Consider the following 24,872-nt stretch of genomic DNA (forward strand, 5'->3'; position numbering starts at 1 on the left):
TAAGTAGGAGGTGCTGCACTTTGGGAGGTCAAATATTAAGGAAAAGTATACAGTTAATGGCAGGACTCTGAACAGCATTAATGAATGGAAGGATCCTGGGGTTCAAGCCCCTAGCTCCCCGAAGGTGGCCACGCTAGTAGGTAGGGTGGCAAAAAAAAAGGCGTATGACACCTTGCTTTTATTGGTCGAGGAATTAAGTACAAGAGTCAGGTTGTCATGTTGCAGCTTTATAAGCCTTTGGTTAGGCCTCACTTATTGCATTCAATTCTAGTCGCCTTATTGTAGAAAGGATATGGAGGCTTTGGAGAGGGTGCAAAAGAGGTTTACCAGGATGCTGCCTGGATTAGGGGGTATAAGCTATAAGAAGTGGCTAGAAAATCTCGGGTTGTCTTCTCTGGAGTGGTGGAGGCTGAGGGGAGACTTGACAGAAGTCTATAAAATTGAGAGGTGTAGATAGGGTTGATGGTCAGAATCTACACCCCACCCACAAGAGTTGAAATGCCTATTACTCAGGGGCTTGCATTTAAGGTGAAGTGGGGGTGTGGGGTGGGGTCGTGTTGATACAATGAGGGGCAATTTTTTTTTTTTTTTTTAAAAACACAATGGTGGGAATCTGGAACATGCTGCCAGGGGTAGTGGTAATGGTGGATATGATAGGGGCATTTAAGGGATGGAATGGAGAGAATGGAGGGATATGGACCAAGGGCAGTCAGAAGGGATCAGTTTAATTTGGCGTCCCATTTGGCACAACGTCATGTCCTGAAGGGCCCATTCCTGAGCTGTACAGCTCTGATGTTCTATGTTCTACAGGAAAGCATTTTTTCATGCAGAGGGTAGTGGGACTCTGGAACTCACTGCCTACAAGGGTAGTGAAGGCAGAAACACCCATAACTTTTATATACACACGCACACACACACACACTTGCAATGCCAAGGCATTTGAGGCTATGGACCAAGTACTACAAAGTGAGATTAGAAAAGTTAGCTGGTCATTTTTGATTGGCATGGATGTGATAGGCTGAAGTGCCTTTTTCTGTTTTGTAGATCTCTAGCACTCTAATTTGCAGTGACATCAAATTGGCAATCAATCAAGGGTAATAATATTGCAGTGTAACACATTTACTGTAGAGAATCTGAATGCCCTTCACAAGAATGTTAACGCTAGGCCAAAGGAGAATTACAGTCGTGTAACAAAAAAAACATGGAGGGTTTTTCAAAAAGCTGAGATAAAAATGTGAAACGTGAATAGGGAAAATGGGGATCACTTCTAAATAGAAAGACATCCAGGAAAAGGAGACCACGAACTAATAGCTAAAATGGATAGCTGTGTTTATGAAATGCTCAGATTAGGAAACAGGAGTTACAAGAAGAGACTGTAGAAACTGCAATGGTTATAATTAAGGAAGAAACAGAGGAGATTTTCTCCTCCCAAGTAAGAAACACTCTAGAAGTTTGAACGATATTGACTGTGATCCGTGAACTCAAAAATTGAATTAGTCTGTATGCTCCAGGCAGGAAATCCAAGTGATTTTTCTTTAAGCCAAGCTTGAAACTTGACTATTCCACCACAGCATTTATTGCATCTACAATAGGAAAGCAGGAAGCTCATCTCTTCTTGAGAACAATGTTCAATCATTGGAAAAGTAAAACCGATACTACAGAGGAGGCTTCAAGCAAAATAACCTGAAAAGCAGCGGCTATAAAATAACCATAAGTAATTAATTAGGTGTGCAAATGTCCAGTCTAAGGAACTTTTCTCCTGCTTTGGAGCACGTGTCATAACCTGTTTTAATAAATTTGTTACCAGCAAGATGGCAAATAATATCTTGTACAACGTTGTCCATTGAGGACATTTTATACAATATCCCCAGTGAAGATTGGGAGTGTCAGCTTGTTATAAGCAGTAATTCTCAACCTCTAGTGATTAGAAAATTGATCTGTATTAGATTCTATAGTTCACCCTAGATTGTAATTAACACAACCAACATTACAAATCAATTTTCTGGTCGCTCTCCGCATTGCTACTTGTAAAAACCTGCAGTGTGAAAACTGTCAATGGTACATCATAATGTTTTACTTGTGACTCTGTTCCAACGTGTGTTATTGGAATTTGGGGATGTCCAAAATTCGTAGAAATCTGTTTAATAAAATTAACATTTCAAACATTCAGAAAGAAAGAAAGCATTAAACAAGATAAATCTGCGTACAAAGATCACTGACTCTACAATAAGATCCTAACCTTAAACTTGGAGGAGTAAGGATGAAAATGCAGTTTAGAATTAGTGATATCGAATGCTGACTGCACTGGGTTACCTCACACAAAAGTGACCTCCAGTGTGAGGAATCAATGGAAAGAGACAACCAACGGGAGGATGGAAGGGCCAATTAACAGCAAATTCAGATGAATAAGTTTGGAAAGAAGTTTGACGAAAAGTGGCATCTGATGATTTCCTTGAGCAGCAGAATAATAATCCCATCTCTACATAATTTAAGTCATTCACTATTCATCATAGAAGGTCAACTTTAAAAAAAAATATCACAACTATATAATCAGGACATATAAAATATCATGTCCTTCAACTTGAGCATCCCAAACCAAATGTCCAATATTTCAGGTATAAAAGGAGAAATATGCAGAGTTTAATTTGTAGATTTAGCATCCTAATCACTCAAATCTATCCATCCTTGGCTCATCAGCAATGCATACATTACATCATTTCATCACTTAAATGTTTTGTTTAAAAAAATGCTGTTCTATGAAATTATAGCATGTATTTCTATTTTTTTGTATGTTATCATGCAATGCAATCTTCAAATTCCTATAAGCCATAACAGGTTTGAACACTATTTACTAAAGTCCAGAAACATGCATGCTTCTAACTCCATCAAAAAGGATATGTTCCTGGTGTGTCCTTCAGAGTGTTTAAAAAACCATTGTCCACAGATCCTGTTTAAAAAAAACACAAATGAAAATGTTTTGAACAGACAGGCTCCAAAAAAGGAAAACAAAGGCTTTACCTCACAGGAGGCAGAAATTGTAGTGGTAGGTTTTTTTTGGGGGGGGAAAAGGGGTGAAGAGGGGGTGGGATGTAAAGAGGCATTAAAATAATAGACCTATAGGGCATTCCTTCAGAAATTAAATTTGACAGATTTAGACAAAAGATATAAAAAAGTGTGCACAACATAAAAGAACTTCCCCCAGTCCGTAAATGTCATCACAAAAGGCTCATAGGAATAATAGTAAAAACAGCACCATTTTTAGAATCCAGGCTCAGGCACAATTAAACTTCAAGGAAGTCTGCAGCAGCATGGAAATGGCATCGCATTAGAGACTAGGAAGAGGAGTTTGTGGTCCCAAAGGCAGACGGATCAGGATTATCACTAATTGGTGAGGTACGGTACTTGTTTTAAGTTTCTGGTGTAAACTGTAATTCAATGAGCACTTGATCACAGTTTTATGCGATTGATTCAATAACTAAATTTATACATTTGACCGATTAAGGATAAGAGAACACCTTTCACTTCTAAACTCAAGTATGAATACAAACATAGTCCATTGATGTACACTTGAAAAATCATGGGAAAATTTGAACAAGATAAACTAATCTGATAAAACCACTCATTTAGTAATTTGAGAGATATCCTATTTTCACTATTACAAATAGTGACAAAAATAAATATTAGAAATATGTAGAAGTTTGGTTTTGAATTTTGAGTTAGCAATGCAATCATTTCAGACACCAAAAACAATAAATGAGCTGGTAAGTATTTCTTTAGCCAAGGTGATTTATTTTATAATTGTTTGGGAGGGCTGCTTTGGCAGCCTAATGGGCTTGTGTCTACTTCAGGATTTTACAACTTAACAAGGTGACCCATTTTGCATGGTCAGTTGGAAATGTGTAGACTTGGAGTTTGTTTTTAAGTTTAAAGAGAAACACCCATAGCTCAGATGAAGAGGTTTTTGTTTCATACCAGAAAACATTATGACTTGTACCTATAAATATATGACTTGTACTATAAATAGTGTGATGAGTTTTAATTACTTCCAAACTACCTCACTGGCAACAAACCTTCAAATTACCTAGTCTCTGAAGGTGGTTGTGTGGTATTTCCTAGATGACCACTCCAGGTACCTCTTGGTATTTGTCACCTCTACTGGTAAAGTGGGACAGAGTGAGAGCTGTTTGAGATAGTCTGCTGTCACCAATCCTCCTCTATCCTTGCTTTGTCTGGGGCTTATCTAAATATTTGAGGTAGAGGATATCCCAACATTACCTATCTACAGGAGAGGCTGTAGCACTTTAGATAAGGTTTGTTGCATGGTAAGAAGTGCAACTACATTTGGTCAGGCATAATTACTTGAACCTTAGACAGATAGTACAGATATTTCTGCTCCTTCCACAAAAAAATAGTATAGAACTCCTATTCTTCAGCCCTAGACTGGGTTAAGCTAATGTAACATGAATTTTAATCATTTCAGAACCATTATCTCCACCTGTTGTATGAGGCAAGAAGTAAATGTTCTTCATTGGTGTGTAAACATACTTCAAAAAAAAAGACAGATTTCAACAAAATGTGGTACACAAACACATTATAACTCAAGAAAGACCGATAATTTGGAAAAGATCTGAATCCTGAAGTTTTTAAATACATAAATGGAATGCACATTGGAAGATGGGGCAAAGTTTTCTTTTAAAAGAATGTTGCGGTTTGTTTTAGTTAGAATATCGTTGATTGGCAAAACAATGGATAGACACAAAAAAGCCCATGACAAGTCTGTTGACATCTAAGCATAATAAGCAGCAAGCAGAATTCCTTTGCTGCTAGAGTGTAAGATCCAGGCCACTACATTTATCAAACAGGAGGCTGGAAGAACACAGCAGACCAGGCAACATCTGGAAGAAAGGAGCAGTCAATGTTTCTTCAGGTCCTGAAGAAGGGTAATACCCGACACATTGACTGCTCCTTTCCTCCAGATGCTGCCTGGCCTGTTGTGTTCTTCCAGTCTCCTGTTTGGCTATCTTGGATTCCAGCATCTGCGGTTTCTTTTTCTCACTACATTTATCACTTCAGTAATATTGGAGTCCTCAGGGGCAAGCTGAATGCTGTGTTTGGGTTTTAATGGCACAATGTTTCATTCTTATATTCTATGAAGCCATAAAAAAATCAGGTATCTCCACACATTGCTGTCACTTTAAATCCCATATTAGTTACAGAGAAAACTCAACACTAACTTTAATCCCAACTGCTGGAACACTAGATATAATGCAAACAGACTAACCCCTTCAGCAATTTCAATTAAGATATGGACCTTTCCCTTTTGAGAGGTCTTTTAATAGTCCTGCTTTTCTTGAAATGCCAAATAAACAGCCATATAATAATAATACGGTCAGGGCTCACATTTCCCCATTCCCAACCTCAACTGTCCACCACAGCCCAGTCCCTGACTCACTCCTGGGCCTCCCTTAGTTGCACTCCCCTGCCAGCAGTTTCCGTTGCTGTTCTCACTTCTGCTTCCTTCAACCTTGCTGACCGCTACCACTCACGTTGCCCCTCCAATTGCAAACTGCTTCTTTCCTATTTATGCTTTCTGCAGAAACGGACAGAACCAGCTTGTGGTTGGAGCAGTGGCTCTTCATTTCCTTTCACCCTATTTACATGGGCAATATTTCTCTGGTCACTCCCATAGGTGGAATTTCTCGGATAATTTGGGGATTTTGGAGGCAGATCATACCATGCACTATCCCCCCACCACCCCACCTTCCCTCCAGAGCTCCCAATGCATTCCAAAGAAAGGTCAATGGCCTGAAACACCAACTCCACATCTCTGCCCACAGGCCAACTGAGCACTTACTTTTTGTATTCACTTCTGATCTATTTTAGATGGTCATACAAGGCAAAAGAGAAATGAAGAGCAACCAACTTTGTTTTAAACATAGTTACAGAAGCATAGAGATGTACAGCATGGAAACAGACACTTTGGTCCAACTCATCCATGCCAACCAGATATTCCCCACTCATTTAGTCCCTTTTGGCCCATATCACTCTAAACCCTTCCAGTCATATGCACATCGAGGCTTTCTTAAAATCTAACTGTACCCCCCTCCAGCACTTTCTCTGACAACTCAGTCCGTACATGTACCGTCCTCTTTGAAAAAGTTGCCCCTTAGGTTTCTTTTTTAAATCTTTCCCGTCACCCTAAGCCTATGCCATCTAGTTTTGGACTCCTCTACCCTGAAGAAAAGACCTGGGTTTTTCACCCTAACCACACCCACCATGATTTTATAAACTTCTATGAAAGGTCACCTCTCAGCGACTCCAGGGAAAATAGCCCCGCCTGTTCAGCCCCTTCCTATGGCTTAAACCCTCTAATCCTGTCAACCCTTGTAAATCTTTTCTGAATCCTTTCATGTTTCACAACATGCAGGCAGACCAGAATTGGACAGAGTATTCCAAACAGAAACAGATGTGAGCCTAGACTTGCAGCTGGCAGCTCTTTGCTGGTCAAGTTTTAAATTTAGAAAAAGTTCAAATAAATGGAGCACAGTATTTGCTTAACTATTCCGACAATTACCGTGTGTTTATAAATAAAATAAAGCATGTCAACAAGCCTCTAGATTAAAAACTGTTCTTGGAATATTTTTTCTCTGCCTTATTTCTGTGGAGGAGACCACAAGTAAAATCTAACTCTTGGTTTGTTGAAAATTAGCTCACACATCCACCCATTAAAACAAAGGCTATTGTAAAACAAACTATTCCACAGCTCGGGAGATCTCCAAGTAAAAACGACCAAAGTTCAATTTCAGTATCCCTACATTTTCAGAATTAATGAATTGTTACATTGCAGAAGACTATTTAAGCCATCATACTGTGTCAGCTCTCCAAGTGAGCAGCTCACCCAATACCAGTCTGTTGCTTTCTCCCTGCAACCCCAACATGCTCTGTTTTCAAATAACCACTTAATACCCTTTTGATTGCCTCAATTTAATTTGCTGCTAGCACATTCCAGATCATAAACATTCACTATGCAAGAATCTTTTCCCTCTCATCAATATTTCAGCTTTGAAAAGTTTAAAGTCACTAGCAAAACAGGCTGACTTGGAATTGTGTACTATCGTGCAGGTTCCATTGTCCCAATGCATCCCTACCAGTAGAACTTATACACATAGGAAGAAAAAACACTAAGATAAAGGATTCTAAATAATTTTAAAATGTGCACATAAATTGGGTGCTTTACTGCACGACCAAGGTTAAATACAAATGCAAAAGTTTTGCAGATGCCAATTGAGAGAGAGAGAGAGAGAGAGAGAGAGAGAGAGAGAGAGAGAGAGAGCGAGAGCGAGAGCGAGAGCGAGAGCGAGAGCCAGACAGCCACAGTGAGAATAAAAGAGCGAGGCAGAGAGAGCGCACGAGAGCAAGAGACACACACACACACACACACACACACACACGTTGGTCACAAAATAGCTTCTCACTCCTAGGAGAGAACAAAAATCTTCCTTCATTTTTGCCCGAAAGCATCTTATACATAATTACCTCGGGATTCTAAGTAGCTTTTGGTAGACAGTGTCTGAAGCGGTCCTGATTTTTGTGATAAATTAGCAATCTTTTTGGGTTGCAGGTTTGTAGAGTGGCATATGGCAACATATCACATACGTACAACAGATGATCTGTTGCCCAATGACGGGACAGAATATAACCTGGGATGCTCAGATAAGAAAAAGTTTCATTCACCATATTACAGAAGCAGAATTTTTTTCTTTTTTAAAAAATGAATCAATATTTGGTCTGATTTGGTGTAATGAGATCAAAAGTGAAAGAGAAAGCTTCAAAAGAGAAAGCTTTAAATAAGCTGATCAGACTTCCTGAAACCTTATGTAAATGTTTTGAGCAATAACTTTACAAACACAACTACTTTCTCTTGAATACTTACTCAGTGCCACATGTACAATATCAAAAGCAAAGATGTAGACAGTGAGAAATGACAACGATATGGTGAAGAGGTAAAAGAAACGGTAATTCCTCTTTCCAACACAGTTTCCAACCCAAGGACAATGGTGATCAAATCGTTCTGGGGGAGGAAAAAGAACACGGGAAATTAAAAGTTTTGTACGTTCTTGCAACTTTCCTGTCTAATTCAAATGTTCCCGGCTTTCCAACTCTGAAGCAAAAACACTTGGAATGGTATATACACAGGAATTTCTGTCACATTATAAGTAAAACGCTGCAAGACAGGCCCTGTTAAGTTAACATCAGTTCATGAAGAAATTTTAAGGTATGATTTGCAATGACATTATTTTTCAGAGGCTGTTCGCTTTTATGAATATCTCCCAATTATCAGCATCATGGTGGGGCAGGCATTTTTAATGAAGGGTCATTGTCTATGTTAGCAAATAGATTTACTGCACGATATGGATCGTGTCATAAGACACTTCATACAGTGTTTAGCATTCACAGCCAACATTCATTGCACTGACCTTGAAACTCAGTCTTTTCAACTGAAATAAAAGCAAAAACTGTATTTCAAATCAACTATGAAATTTAAAAGATACCATGCAAATGGAACCAAATCAAAACTACTGTACAAAGTAAATTTGACTTTGACAGTAGACTTTGTTCCTAATGTGCCTTGTATACTAACTATTTAGGAGCGTTTAAAATTTGAGATTTTTAAAAAATGCATCAACTGTGCACAAGAGCCCATTGATAGAGAAAACATTAGGCATCTGACCACTTACAAGCACTGTACCCAGAGGCAATAACTGCAATGATGCACTTCTAGACCACTTAAAATCACTACAAATAGAATACCATAAAAATCAGAGCAGTTACAGCACAGAATGGGTCCTTCAGCCTGTCACGTCCATGCTGGCTCTCTGAAAGAGGAACAAACTTAACCTCAATTCATGGCTTTTACCCTACAGTCCTACAAATCTTTTCTGATAATTATCCAATTCCCTTTTGAAGGCCTCAATTGAATCTGCCACCGTCAGTCTAATGCATTGCAAACTCCAAACACTACTTAAAAGTAACTTCTCACACCACAATTGCTTCTTGTACCAATCACCTTGAACTGGTGTCTTCCAGATCTGGATCCTTGCATCAATGGGTGCAGTTTCTCCCTATCAACACATTACAGAGTCCTCAATTTCAAACACCTATTAAAATCTCCTCTCAACTTTCTCCGCAAGGACGACAACCCCAGCTTCCCAAACCTATCCACATAATTGAAGCTCATCCGGAAACCGTTCATGTGAACCTTTTCTGAAGTCTTTAGTGTCTTCATATCCTTCCAAAAGGGTGACTGAATGGTTTGATTAAAAATTATATTCCCAGGCCCCTATGTTCCTGAGCTTCTTTAGAATGCTCCTATTCTAAAGTTTTAAAATATTTTAAAAAGCACAGTACATTGTAAATTTATAATTTCTACCAATGCTTTCACTGACGTTTTCACAACTTCAGTTTTACTGATACAACCTGCACAACAGGATTGACAAATACTTCTACTCTAACGAAAGAGCAGTATTCAGTTTTCAAGGGCATTGTCTAAACTAGTGTTTTTACATTTATCTAAAAACTTTGCAAAGCAATGTTTAGAGATGAGTCAAATCAGCAGCTTCCGTTCGCCAGTTCAACATTCAACAATGATAACTACAATATGCCCGGTACTGATGTAATTCTGGTCTCCTCAAATTCAATTACAAACCCCTGCCCCACACAGTTAAACCTTCAACCACCCTCAACTTACTATCCACAATTAGTAACTACACAATATTAAACTACAGCAAGCAAGACAATGATAGCTTTAGGTGTCCATATTTTGTGTTTGGATGAGTGTAACCCATTGTAAATTGCAATAAAAGGTATGATGTTTACACCAAAAACAGAAAGTAATGACACAACATTTGAATGAGAATTTTTAAACGATGACAACACATACTGAACGAGTTCACCAACCAACTTACTGCACTGTAGCAAAAACCTTCAAATGGCAAAAAAAAAAATCAAGGAAACCACCTTTGATATAATGTCTCTGATGAGAAAACACCACAAGTCAGTGTCCGAACGTCGGAGACAAAAACCTGACTTTTCAAAGCTATGGCAGGATTATGGTGGGGAGGAAAGCCAGAAACTTGTTTGCCTGTGGTTAATGGTATGTGCAACTCCAAAAGGTTGTTAACTATAACCAGCCAGCTTGGTCAGCAAGTCCAGACATTTCGTCACCATCCTAGATAACATCAATGTGGCCTCCGATGAAGCAATGTTGTTCTACTCCACTTAGTACTTATAAATGATTCAGTCTGTTGAGGTGTTTGGTGTCATTTCTGGTTCTTTTTTGCAAGGGTTTGTATATGGGGTCTAATTCCACATGTTTATAGATTGCATTATGGGTGGAGAACCTGGCCTCTAGGAATTCCCATACATGTCTACAGTTGGCTTGAGCTAGGACGGTCACATCGTCCCAGTTAAATTGATGGCCTTTTGTTGTCCGAGTGCACTGAAATGTGGGAAAGTTCACGTTGTTTTGCTGCTAGCTGGTGTTAGTGTATCCTAATGGCTAGTTTCCTTCCTGTCTGTCCAATGTAATGTTTTTGGCAGTCCTTGCATGGTATTTTGTACACTGTTGGTCCCCTATGTCTTGGGTATGGGGTCTTTGGTCCTTGTGAATGTTTGTCGTAGTGTGGCTGTGTTTGTGCACTACCCGGATTCCTAGTGGTCACAGGAGTCTCGTTGTCAGTTCCAATATGTTCTTGACATACGGTAATGTGGCCAGTGTATTAGGGCATATTGTGTCCTCTTGGTGTTGTCTATCTAGTAAGCATGTGTGGATGAAGTTGATGGGGTATCCATTGATAGCAAAGACCAACACTCTGCCACTATTCTTCTGCATGGCACTGACAGCAGATCATGGCTGCCACATGTCTTAAAAAGGTACAGGTATCTCCCATCGCCTCCGAGAGCTGGATTCTAATGTTACACCAAAGTCAAGTCTCACCTAACCAGGACATTTACATTTGAAGATCATGTTGCATAAAAATCACATGGAGAGAGGTTAGGGCCTAGACAATGAATGAATTCCGAATTCAGGGTCTACACTCTAACGGAGACAATGTCTTTCCATCCCTCAGACTACCCAAATTGTCTCCAAGTGCATTTCAAAAGGAATAAGTGAGTATTACATACCAACACAGTTATCACAAACACTACAGTGGGATGCCCGAGGCGGGCGGAATATCTTGCATGTGTAGCAGTATTTCAATTTGATAATCTGGTTGTTTATCTGGATATCTTTGATTCTTGGTGGTGGTCGCTGGCCTGCTGGGACATTCCCATTGGCTGCCTCTGGAGATTAAGATAAAGAAAACACAAACTTTGTTAACTAAACAGTAAAAAAAATTAATAAAATAAATAAAAGCATAATTAAGTTAAATAGAGAACAAAGATCAAAGTCACATTGAATAAAAATGGAATAGAGGCTACTGGCACGAATCCACTAACAGCCTCCAGCTTTAAAGGTCAACAGTTACACATTGACTCAACTAGATTCAAGATACTTAGCATTATTGAAAAAATAGCTAGATACTTCATTTCTATGCTGTGGGGAGTCCCATTTTCCACAAAAAGAGACCAATTTATTACAAAACCCCACTCTCACTGATATAATAGAACTTTACAAAATTTTGCTTTTGAAAAAGAAGTCAATGTCATCAGTAGCAGAAAGAAATAAGAGATTTAGGGAAAAAAAAATAGACTAATATCACTTTAGTTACATAACCATTTAGGGAAAGCAAAAACAGAACTGAACTAAATTAGGAAGATTAATTCCTGCTTGGAAAAGAGTAATCAGCAAATATACACAGAACAGACTGTTCAGAAGTAAGATATAAAAGGATTTGGGAGCAATTACTGAATTAATACCTTTGAATCAACGGTTGAAACCTTTAACTAGCTTGGCTGACTATTGAACACAGTCAAAAAGTAGTTATTTTGGGATTTCATACATGACAATGAAAAAAATATAAGTTTGACTATATCTATTTCTTAAAAGGCTGACCATCTGCAAAAAACACTGGAGGCCAGCAATCACACTGAAAGTGCACTGGAGAGGCAGATTTAAAACAAAAACAGATTTATAACAAAAAAAAGAAAACCCGAGTACAGAGAACCTAAATGTGTTTTTTAAAAAAAAAAAGAAAGAGATTGAGTTCAAAAAATTCAATTCCTGCAGGAGGTGGGGTGGACTGGAGGCATTCCGCACTCCATAACTATCACCTTGATGAAAAAAAAAAGGATTTTCACCATATTTGTAGCTTACAAGCTACTGGTTTAGTCTGAAAAGCAAAATCTATTTACTCAATTTCAATGAAAATAATTTCATATTTGAAATGTAGAATTTCTTTAGGTTTCCGAATATTTCAAAACTTTTTACTTCTGAAATTATTTACTCTTCAAATTAATTGACACAATATGGAGATTCAAATTTGGTCCTGTCCATTCATGGTGTATTGCGTGGGGGTGTAATGCATTATTATAAATTTATATGTCTGTCTTTTTAAATCCAAATATTTTATTTCTGTTGATAGATCTTTAGGGTAAGAAGCAACATGATTGTCATAAATGTTTGCAATTTCAGATATCAAGAACAGTTTATTCTTACTTAGCGTCAAACATGCTGGGTCTCAGTCACACAACAACTATCTGAACTGTAGACATTAAGATTTCCCTTGTCACAAAAGGCAAAAAAAGTTAATAATTTAGTTCACTGGCTATGTAGTTGCTGTAACTGAAATATATTCAGATTCTCTTATTACTTCCATGAATTATCACCACACTGAGCAGGCAATATTAAATAAATGATGATTTTAATGTAAGGGTACTATTTTAGAGCGATTACACTCAGTCAGAAACCCATGTGATTAAAATAGCAACTGTACTGTGAGAAAAATCTATCCATAATTAACAATTATTTCTGCTTCATGCTGATATTCTAAGTACGAGTAACTGCAGCCAACTAGAAACAGCAATTTAATGAAATAGGTAATTCTATACGAATCACACAAAGTGGAATTTATTCCACTTCTGACTCACTATTCACTGCAGTTTTATTTGCACCAAAAGAAAAATTGCTTGCAAACATGTTCTAACAGATTCTACGATTACCACTACATGTGGTTATATGCAGGACAAAAAGCAGAGTGAAAGTAGTGTAGAACCTGCCTATAGACTTGGGGAAAAATAAGCTGCTGCAAAAAGAATATTAGGGTGGACATTTTCAACTTTATCACAAGCAAAGTAAGCTGGCAGAACAAATGCCCACCCATTGTAAATTAGCTGCTTTAAAAAAAAAATCAGGAAGATTCTATGACAGACAGCCAATATGATCCTCCACACTGTTAGCATTGAAGATGCACGTCTGAGATAAAAGTACAAAAAAAAATGCATTGAAGGGACACAAAACTAGAGGCAAAGAAACAAAGAAAAACAATTATTCTAGATCTCGCTCAGAATAGCCAACTACAGAAATCGAGTCGTGATGCACAGACAACCTATTTTACCACCGGTAGGAAGGTGTTCGAGCTGTTGTCAGCACTCATGCCTGTAAAGCACTGGATTCGCTAAGCTTGCCTCAGGTAGCACTCCACTGATTAGAGGTGACCTTATGTCAAATCAGTAGAGACATTTCATCTGCATTCTAGTTTCCCATAATTAGCCAAAATTGTTAACTGTAGTCCAGTCTAATTAATTTAAAATTGACTTACTTCCAAAAGATCCAAAACATCACATTTCACCCATCCATTATGATACCCAAATTGAATCAGTAACTTTCAGAACTGTTTCCTCTCCTCAAGTAATAGTCAATCTTGTGTAAAAGTTGACTTTTGGCCATAGAATCCTTAAGCCTCATTTTTTTTTTTTTTATGTACAAGTCAACTTTACACTTTCCTGACACCATACTTCATATTATACCTTGCATAATCAGACATGACTCTTTTCCCATTGAATCAATTATTATTCTGACAACAGACGATGACCCAATTCTCATCTGTTGCTCCAACTCATAGCTGCACAAATCCATCAGGAAGTTGGAAAACCTCTTCCGCAACCCTTGCTTACACCCAATTTCTATTGTGCAAGACATAATAATAATGTACATTGCTCAATGATTCCCTGGATCTAATGTAAGGTTTGTCTCATTCTCCTTGCTTCCTAGGAAAATATCAATCATGTTTTCTTCCTTTATCACATATGCCTTTGCGTGGCTTAAAAAAAAGCAGAGGGGAAAAGCGGCACTGGGTATTTCTTACTTTTGTGGAATACCAATTGCAAGCAAATCCTGGGAATAAGGCCTGCTGGCACTTTGAAAGCAACGACTGCAGACCTTGGACAGAGCACAGGGAGAATATTGCTGGAATAAACTGATATTGGCAAAGGTAAAATTTATCCTCAAAGAACTCTCGGCAAAAAGGTGAAGTACCAAACAGTTTAATCAGTAAACAGACTTAAAATGGAATAGGTTGACTGGATTTCAACCCTCAAACATTACTAATTTTTAAATGACCCTTCTTTGTAGCCTGTAAACTCTCCTTCTACAAAGAGTATATTATAACAAAATTGATGAATAGGTCAGAAGGACCCTCAGTGTCGATGCTGTAGCTGGAAACTTCAGTTCAATTCAAATCAGATGTGCCTTTGACCAGTTTAAGAGTAGAAAGTACAAAACTAAATGAACTCCATTACTTTCCTAATTGAAGAATATCGAGGGGCGGCTGAGTCTAAACAGATTATTTGCTCTAGGCCTTCAAAGTTATAAAACAAAGAAGAAGAAAAAAAAAATGGTTTCCTCCTGTAGAAACAGGGAAACTAGAGCTATCTATATAAGCACGGCATCAGGAAATCCAGATGTCACACAACAGCAGGTTATAACATAACAGGTTTATTTGAAAACACAAGCTTTCGGAGCATAGCACTTCACCCGATGAAGGTGCTACACTCAAAGCTTGTGTTTTCAAACAAATCAGTTGGACTATAACCTGGTGTCTTGTGATTTCTGACCTTGCCCACCCCAGTCCAACACCAGCACCTCCACATCAGGAAATCCACAAAGGGAATTTGGAAGAAACTTTTTTTTTGGAAAGGCCAAAGAATAGTAATTATGTGGAACTTGCTATCACAAAGAGGTTCGAGCAAATAATACAGATGCTTTCAAGTGGAATTTAGCCTAATGGCAATAAATCGCTGAACTGTTATTCCAGAAACCCAGGCAATGTTCTGGGAACATAGATGGCGGAATTTGAATTCAGTAAAAATTGGAACAAGAGTCTAATGATAAGCAAGAATCCATTGCTGATTGTTGGAAAAACCCACCTGGTTCACTCGTGTTCTTTAGGGAAGGAAACTGCTATCTTTATTTGGTCTGGCCTCAGTCATTCCAGACCCATCAGCACTGTGGTTGACTTTTAACTGCCCTCTGGGTAATTAGAGATGAGCAGTAAATGCTGGTCTAGCCAACTATGTCCAACTCCCCCCACGATTGAATACAAAAATGTGGGAGGAGGGACAAGACACTTGCAAAAGATAAATGAGAAAAGATAGCAAGAGGTTCAAGTACATCGTGATCAGCTGCACGGATTGGAGGCCCAAATGGTCTTTCTGTGCTGTATATCTACATCATCCTATGTAACATACTTCCTATTTCAAAGGGAGTTAAATTCCACTAATAGTTAACCAGCATGGATCAGAAGACACTTTTGAACAGTGTCTCTTAATTATAGGCCCACAATGAAATACTACAACTAAAAAATGAAGTATAATAAAAATAAAACACAGTCCAGGATTCAAATAAACCGGGCATATCATTATTGTGCATAATACAAGAACCAAGATGATTCGTATACTTTCCTTAAGCTTTTGGGATCCCTCTATTTAAAATAGGCTGTGCAAGTGTCTGCCCCCACTCCCATAATAACTTGCTTCTTCAAGCAAAATTAAGGGGAGAGGCCAATGAAAATGGAGTGGAGTCATTTGTATAACAATGGGAAAACAAAAAAGGTGGTGATCAGTGGCAAGAAATTAAACCAAATTTGAGTGATTGCAACATGAAAGGCCAAAGCCCATAGTGCATAGGACCAAGGAAGTGTAAAAAGAACAAAAAAACTGAAAAGATTCAAAACCAGAGGACAGAGGACAATCACAACGACAGACAAATGGGGAACACTAGGTATTTAAAAAAAACACCAGAGGTCTTAAAGATTTACAAGAACAAGAAATGTCAACATTCCTTAATATTGATACAACAACAAGAAAGGCAGATTTGGTAGAAGAGTCTTAATTTCAAGAGAAGACCACAAGATTGAAGGAAGGGCACACAAAGATAATTTCTTCAGTTCAATTGCCACAAACAAGGGTATCAATTCTAGGACAGTACAAGTAGAAATTTAAGTGGCATATTAGAAATACTGGAGAATGAGACACTAGTTTAGGATTAGATAGGATTAAATAAGTAGTCAGGCCACTTCAAAATGGGTTCCATCAGTTATGACAAAACTCAAATTAGCAAGATATTCTTTCCTTCAATCCACCTGTTTATTAAAAATATAACAATTAAAATGTCCCCAGCTCTCCAAAAGGCAGTGAATACAGAATTTTTAAATTTTTAAAGACAGTAGTAGATTCTTCATTGCCAAGAGATAAAGGATTCTTGGCGATATGTGCAAATCTAGAGTTTAGGTTAAAAATCGGATCAGCCACAATTTTTATTGAACAGCAATGTCATGGCAGCAAAAGGAGATAACTAATTGTAATTGCTTCAGGTTTCTGAATTAATTAGAAATGGTCCTAAGACCAAATGAGACACTAAGGAAACTGAAGGGAGTGTGAACATATGGGAGATACTGGTCAATTTTCCCACCTCCCTTCAATTTGAAGGGATGCAAGAGGGCTGAGCAACTGAAAATGTTGCCATCATGATTTTGAATAGGGGTGCACACAATATGCTCAGCTACTACAAGCCGGTTACTTTAACTTCAGTGGTGTAGACGCTTCTAGAAAGAGTAAATTGGAACAAACTTGGACAAATGTGGATTATTTCAGGCAAGCCAGCACAGAGTCACAGGCAAATCATGTTATCTTGGGAGTTTTTCAGCAGGAATATTAAGGGGGAAGGGGTTAACCAGGGTAATTAGTGTGTACATGGACTTCCAGAAGGCATTTGATAAAAATATCACAGATCATACTTTGAGAAAGTTATCCTCCGCCTGGGAGTAGGAGGGATAGTAGCAAAATGGATACAAAATTGGCTGAGTGACCGGCAACAGTGTAGCGATTAATGGATTTGGGCCAGAGGAAGGTTTGTAGTGGAATTTCCCCCACAGTTGCTGACAGGATCTTTGCTCTTGATGATACACATTAATAACCTAGACCTTGGTTTACAGGGAATTTGTTGATACAAAACTTGGAAGTGTTATGTACTACAAGGAGGATAGTGTAGAATTTCAAAAGAGGACAGACAAGTTGAATGAGCAAATGACACTTAATGCACAGCTGTTTTTCATTTATGAGGAAGAACACACAAAAAAAAATAGTATGGTTCTATAGGAGCATAAGGACCTTGATATAGGTGCTTGTATATAAAGAATTGGTGGTGTAACTTCCCTCCTGCCCCAATGCAGGAAACAATCTTCATCTCCCAAGTATGACAATAATATGGTCAAGTGCAACTTCAAATAAACTCACTTCTACTGAAAACTAGACAAACTGTCCGAAGCTTTATAAAAACCATGAGAAGTCCTACTTGCATTTTAAAATTCTGAACACTTCACTATGCTAACAGTCAAACAAACTACAAACTAGCAGTAAACTCAATTTCTGAAAATGACTTTCATTTTTACTTGACTGCAAAAGCGTGAAAAAAACATTGAATATAAAAGTCAAAGTCAATTACTTTGTGTTCCATTTTTCCTACCTATTTCCATCTCCACAAACGCAGCCTCATCTGGCTCAGCTCGTGGGAGCACACCAGGATCACTGAAACTGGTACGGAGTAACATTGCCATCACAAAGATAAAGAGAATTATTGCGAACACTGGAATGGCAGGGGAAAGATGTATCGCCAAATATGGACACCTGAGGAAGAAAAATAATAAATTAGAGCTCATTAAGTATTTACAAGCCAATCACACTACCAAAGGAAGGAACATATTCTCTGCTTCCAACCCAAACTCCCATCCCACCAATTTTCGGATTCATTAATTGAACCAACCACCTTGTAATACAAGTATACAAATTACATTATAAATAAGTGACAGGATAAAATTGCTCAAAGTCTCAATGCTAAGGAGGTCTTGGAGCGCGATGGAAGTGTCTCTCCTCCTGGATCAGAATTCAAGACACTTGTGACAGAAGTACATCACAACAGATTCAAACATGATTAAAAAAATAAATTTTTAATGCTAAACTATCTTACATTAGGTAGGTATATGAATATAAATAACTTTCTGCCATAGAACCAAAGAGGAGTTATGACCATATTATCCATTAGCTTTAAATCCCACTAGTATATTTTACTTTCACTTTGGTTTCAGTATTATTCAGGTGCGTAGTTTACTTAAAAAGACAATTCTATTATGATTTCTGTGATCAACATCCCACAGACAAATACTACAAATAAGAGTCAAATGGACATTTGAGACTCAAAAATGTGAAAATGGTACAGCAAGACAGAAGGTGAATGCAACTGGCAGACTTTTTTTGTTGCCTTTGAAAAACAACCAGACGCTATTTAGATGATACAGGAGTAAATAAAAGTTGGTTATGAAAATGTTACTTTAAAAAGGTTTCATTTAAAATTTCAAGAAGAGAACTTTGATAACTCTCATGGTTTCTGTTCAAGTTCATCCTTTAATTAGTGCTTCTCATCCACTTAGAACTGCACCTGTACTTGTAATTAGACTTTAAAAAATCACTTGACATACTGGCTGTGATACTGCACGATGTAATGTCATACAAGAATAACTTGATGGTTAATAATCTAAAAAAGTACAGCATAAAAGCCATACATCTCCAACTGAAGTTATGTTCATGTTTAAATTTCATGAGAGTGCAGACACAACATGTTAAAATGATGCTCATCATGCATCAGCATGAACGAACTTGAAGTCTCTTTATCAGCTGGCTTTATGATGAACTCCTAATTTCAACGAATCAGGAAGTCACATTTACTTCATTTCTTTGCAGTCAGACTCCTTGCAATATCCGAGAAAATGACAAGGCTAGCATTCTTCAAACTTTTTAAGATTCTGCAGCTAATCATTCTCTTCCAACCATTTTGCTTGCCAGTCTTCTAGTTTACTCAGCTTTCTGCTCTGCCTGCGTCCTGCTTGCCATTTTAACTTTATCATTTTGTCTTAAGCACTCTAGCATTTCTCAATTTGTTATTAATCTCCTGTAAATCATTCTCCCACTGAGTAATATTACTCAGCTAATTCTGCAGTTCAATTTGGTTTGCTGACCTCAGTACTTCATGTTCAAATTCTTCTGTTTAAAGTACGTGCTGTTGAAGTTTTGACCTGACAGGTCTCGATCTCCTTCTTAGATGTCTCCTCTAACTGCACAGCTTGCAATTTCTCTTCCAAAAATGCTCATTTTCAGCACAGCACCTTAATGCTTAAGCCTTTCAAAGTCAGTGGCTTTATTCTTTATCTTTATCTATTAGCTTGGAGTGCTGGAAATCTCTGAAAATCATCTTTTTAGCTGTTTGAACTTTGAATTAGCCATCTTTTCTGTCAAGAGTTCATGTCTTTCAATATTGGCCTCTGGAATCTGACTGCAAATCAGTGGGTGTGGTATCTTTAATCTCCATGACACCACCTTCAGTTTATAGCAGTTGCAACACTTCCAACTGTTCAATCCCAGGAAAGCAGAGCTAATCAGTTTGTATGACACAAACATGCAGTTAACATCCTTTTCCTTTGTGTCCCTCCAATTTGGGTTGTTCCTGGCTTTCAAATCAGTTTCCCCAAATGACTTCAGATCAGGATATTTAAAATTTCTTTGTATAACCATTCCTTTCTAAAAAAAGGTGAAAGAATTAATTTCTAATATTGTCTGACAAGCATGATGTTACTCCGTGCTCCAGTATGAAGCTTTAGATTTAGGTCTGAGATTTCTCATCTTCTTTCCAATCCAAATGGCATGGGCATGTCTACTGAGACCTGTTTCACCTCAACATTTCATGCAGTTGTCATTTTTATGTTTATTGGATTCTTGGTACCATCTTCTGGGATATGGATGTTTGGTTTCCTTTTCCTTCTCATCCAACGTTTTGCTCAGTCTAGAATAAATTCTTTACTGTCTTCCTGTGTTCTACACATACTTCCCAATGATTATGATTTCCACAAACTCATGGTGTAATGCAGGACATTGCCTCGTGAGTTTGTGGTTATACACAGCTCTTGCACATCTTTTCATCTGCTGTGCACACTTTTGTTGCTGTTCACTGTCAACCCGGCCATATTTCCACTGAGCCAAATGAAGGCTAAATATTTGGGTAGTCAATCTCGGCCTCCTTGTGGCTTTGTTTCTCAGGTCTTCACAACCTCATCTTCCCCTTTCATCCAGAGTTGGAATAGTGTTCATTGCATGAAAAATAATGTATCTGCTACAGTAATGCACTGATTCTCTTTTGAGATACTGACCTTTAATCCAATTCAGACTCAAATCTTCTTAATGTTTAGGCTTTACTCAGACACCTACTACCTCCATATTACATCAATTGTTTCCATAATTTCTAAATAATCACACTTTTATAGTGACAGAACCACAGGAAAGACTCAATCAGGTCACTGTATCTTCACTGACTGAATTGACTAGCCACTCATTCTAATCCCACTTACCAGCACCTGGTCAACAGCCTGGCAGATTATAGCACTTCAGGTGCAAATCCAGGGTTCTTTTAAATGAGTTTCTGTCTCAACTACTAAAATGGACAGTGAACGCCAAACATCTACCACTCTCTGGTAAACATTTCCCCCATGTTGTTTCTAATCCTTTTACGTTTAATCTATGTCCCCTGTGTATCTGCATTCAAGGGAGAAACAGATCTTTATTGTCCATTTGACCCAGGCTCCTTGTTCTTTTTTACATCTCAATGAAATCAGACTTCCTGTTTTCTTTAGAATGGGGGCATCCAAACTATTCTCATGGCTACAGCTTTCAAGCCCTGGCAACATTCTTGCAAATCTCCCCACTACCCTCTCGAGAAATTATGCTTTAATGTGGTGCCCATATCTAAATACAAAACTCTTGCTGTAGCCTAACCAGTGCCTTACTTAGTTCTAGCATTACACCCCTGTTTTTGTATTCAACACATCACCAATATGCCTTTGTCACCACCTTATCCAAGAACTCCCTTCCTTTACATCACTCAATACTCTCCCCTACCATCGTCTATTCCTTGCTTTCTTTGCCCTCTCCAAGTGCATAACCTTACACTTCTCCAGACTGAATTCCATTTTTCACTTCTGTACAGTCAGCCAAATTACTGATGCCATTCGGCAATCAATAGCCATCCATTTCACAGTTACTCGGCCAATTATCATCATCTGCAAATTTTTCAAATGTTCCTCTCACTTTAGTCTAAATCATAAATAAATGTGACATAGCAACAGACCCAAATGAGCCCTGTGGACCACCATGGAAAGCTGTTTCCATTTGTAAAGGCAGCTATCGACAATTACCTTTGACTTTGCGTTGCCAAGTCAATTTTAGTTCCAACTCACCACACATGTCCCATAGGCTTTATTTTTGCCATGTCAATCTTGTCAAATGTGTTACTACAATCCATGTAGAAAACATCCAATTCTACTGCTACTGCCTCAAAACATTAGACCAAGTTAGTAAGACATGAACTTATCTTAACAAATCCCTACAGACTATTCCTGACTGATCTGTTTCTCTAGCCAAGTTGTTCCGATCTCTCAATATTGATTCTAGTAATTTTTCCACCAAGGTCAGACTATTATTTGGTCCATCCTTCGCAACCTTTTTCAATAACAGTACATCACATGCAAATCTTCAATCATTTGGTAGCCAACATGTGATGGTTGGAAATTGATCCTCAGAGCTTCTGCTATTTCCTCACTTGCTTCGAAGGAAAAAAAGACAGCTTAGGATACAATTCAGCAGATCCTGCTAAATGAAGCTATGTCCACATGCAGTAAACCTGACCCCACAAGGCCTGCACAAGATACACGAGAGACTAGACAAGGTAGGATAGAATCCATCTGCACAGCTCCAACACTCAACCAGAACAATCTGTCCACATACACCTCCACCCCGAAATGTTCATTTCTTCCGTAGCACGGTGGTTAGACCATCAACGTACCATGAACAAGATGTACTCCAGCAGTTTAACAAAGGATCGTTTGATAACACATTCCAAACCCAGATGAACACAAGTAGCAAGCAAATGGAAACCACCAAGTTCTCTTGCAAGCTCCACAACATCTTAAATTGCGACTGTTTTGTCTTTTCTTTACTGTCACCTGGTCAAAACCCTGGAACTCCCTTCTTAGTACTCCCTAGGTGTACCTATACCACATGAATTGTACAGGTCACCACAGCCTTACCAGTGACAATTGATGAACTTTGCAACCATTGTCACAGCCCAATGAATAAAACAAAAAGTGGCAGCCTTTATGGACATCTGTGAATAACTGGAATAGATCCAACTAATTTAGACTGCAAAATTGGCCCTACATGCACAGCAAAATAAAAATCATATCAAGAACAAAAAAAAAGTTTGAGATAAATATTACTTGATCTTGCGCTTTAAGCCATTAGTGCTACCTACACAGGGAGATACAGGTCTAAAGTATCTCAAGATGTGGATGCTGACACATACATGGTCCCTCAGCCTGTTTGTTCATCATTAAGACTTTTCAGCTCTTTATTCGCTGAAGCACTACCATTATTCATACCTTTATATTGGTTACTAGTGCACTGTTGAAGATGTCTCTTTTCACATGCTCATTCTAAAACAGATGTCAAAGTCATGTGATTAATATAAATCATGCAGTAACTAACCGCATTATACCACAACATTCATTACATTGAACGTAGTCAAGTCTGACATCCAACAGGTAACAGACCCCTGTTCAAAAACAAAAAAAAAATGATGTCAACTATTTCCTAACTTTGGCTACATGCGTCAAGTTTTGCTTACTGCATTATGCTAACTCAAGCAGGTCAACATTTAAAGAGAGAATCACCCAAGACCCATCACAAGCTCAAATTTTTCCTTTCAAGCACCAAGTATAAAAGATTGTGAAATGAGTAAAAAGTTCAGGATCAGTTTTAATTGTTCAGTTTATTTACTAAATAGGTTTAAACCAGTTGTCCTAGTATCAGATCATTGTGCACTCCAGTTAACATCCTTATGAAACTGGTGGAACCAAAAATGTAACTTCTGAAAGTTCTAAACAAAAACTGCTGTAATAATAAGAAGATTTATTCAAATATTTCAAAGTTTACTTTTCCTTACATAAAGTCAGCATGTCGCTGCAGTGACAATTTGATATAAAATGGGGCAGGATTAATATCTCAATACAAACACTCCAATTCCCATTTCAACTGTTCACTTGGTACCCTTCTCTGAACGAACGAAAAGTAATTTGAATGACATGGCCCATGAAAAGCTTCTGAATAGCCAAATCTCACAGTATGCAGTAATGAATTATGCTTTAATCAAGTGATGTTAATTTCATACATCTACTGCAAAATTCAAAAGATGATTATATGCAACTAGGCACAGTCAGGTTGCCAACGGTTTACTGGTTTATCAGCCAGACTCACAAAACTGAGTCACATGATGTTTTTAAGTCCAGTTTTACAATTTGCTGAAAACTTACATTTAAAATTGATAATGAGCTAATGGAAGCCAGGATTAGATAATGGGATCCAAAAAGGTAGTCACAGGTTAGTGGTCTTGCCAACATGCATGGAAAGACCACCTGGCTATATCCAAATGTTTTTTGTCCTTAACTGCATGACTAGAGAGTAGATCAACTGCCAAAACTCTAGTGATGAACTCAAAAACACTTGGAAATTGAGACCATCCCTCTAACAAACAGGTGTCAGAAGACACAAAGTAACAACTTCCACCATTCCCAAACACTTGATTTTTATATTTGAGATGGTATTTCTTTTTAGGAACCCACCACTCCTTTGAATTTCTTACAAGCCTTCATTCTCCATAGATGAAGATTTTCTATCATAGAATAAACATTTAACCAAATTCTGCTTTAATATTTTATCTGGATGCTGCCCAGTTCCCCCAACAATATCCTTTCAAACTCGAAGTAACCTAAACAATTGATCAATTTGAAAACCTCAATCCTATCTTCTCTCCAGAAGATGTTCTTCCATTGGAAACAGTCCTAACTATCAAGCTACTTTTTAGCCTTGTGTCTCAATCACCATGGGTGGAGATCAACACAGTATTGTATGAAGATTCCCCAATTGGAGGATAGTTTCTGTAGTTTTATATTGTGTTATTTATTTCAAGTTCCATTTTCTCTTGAGCATGTTAAAATGCAAAATAATTGTTCCTGATTGAATGCTGTCAATTTAACAAAAGAAAAAAGTTCTAATTAAAAAAAACCTTTTGTGCTATTTATCTACACTCTCCCAGGAGAAAATATTGGAGGAAAAAAAACTACAGATGCTGGAAAAACCCAGTTATGGCAACATCTGTTGAAAGAAAGCAGAGTTAATAGTTCTGGGTCTGAAGGGTCATTGGACTCGAAACGCTAACATATTTCTCTCTACAGATGCTGCAGGAAAATATTGAGGATTACTTTGCATAGTTCTGTGAC

General features: G+C 37.9%; 1 protein-coding gene across 2 annotated transcripts in view; it reads right to left on the reverse strand.

The window, feature by feature from the left end:
* Positions 1-24,872, reverse strand: part of zdhhc9 (zinc finger DHHC-type palmitoyltransferase 9) — an 83,642-nt gene that overhangs the window by 16,508 nt on the left and 42,262 nt on the right. For both annotated transcript variants that reach the window (XM_048605395.1, XM_048605396.1), the window contains 4 exons: positions 17,963-18,123; positions 11,185-11,343; positions 7,934-8,071; positions 2,899-2,947 (listed from right to left, as the gene is read on the reverse strand). In XM_048605395.1, coding sequence (XP_048461352.1) covers positions 2,899-2,947; positions 7,934-8,071; positions 11,185-11,343; positions 17,963-18,123 — 507 coding nt within the window. The remainder of the gene's footprint in view (positions 1-2,898; positions 2,948-7,933; positions 8,072-11,184; positions 11,344-17,962; positions 18,124-24,872) is intronic.

The sequence above is a fragment of the Rhincodon typus genome, chromosome 14, assembly GCF_021869965.1.
Source record: "Rhincodon typus isolate 14 chromosome 14, sRhiTyp1.1, whole genome shotgun sequence".
NCBI lineage: Eukaryota > Metazoa > Chordata > Chondrichthyes > Orectolobiformes > Rhincodontidae > Rhincodon > Rhincodon typus.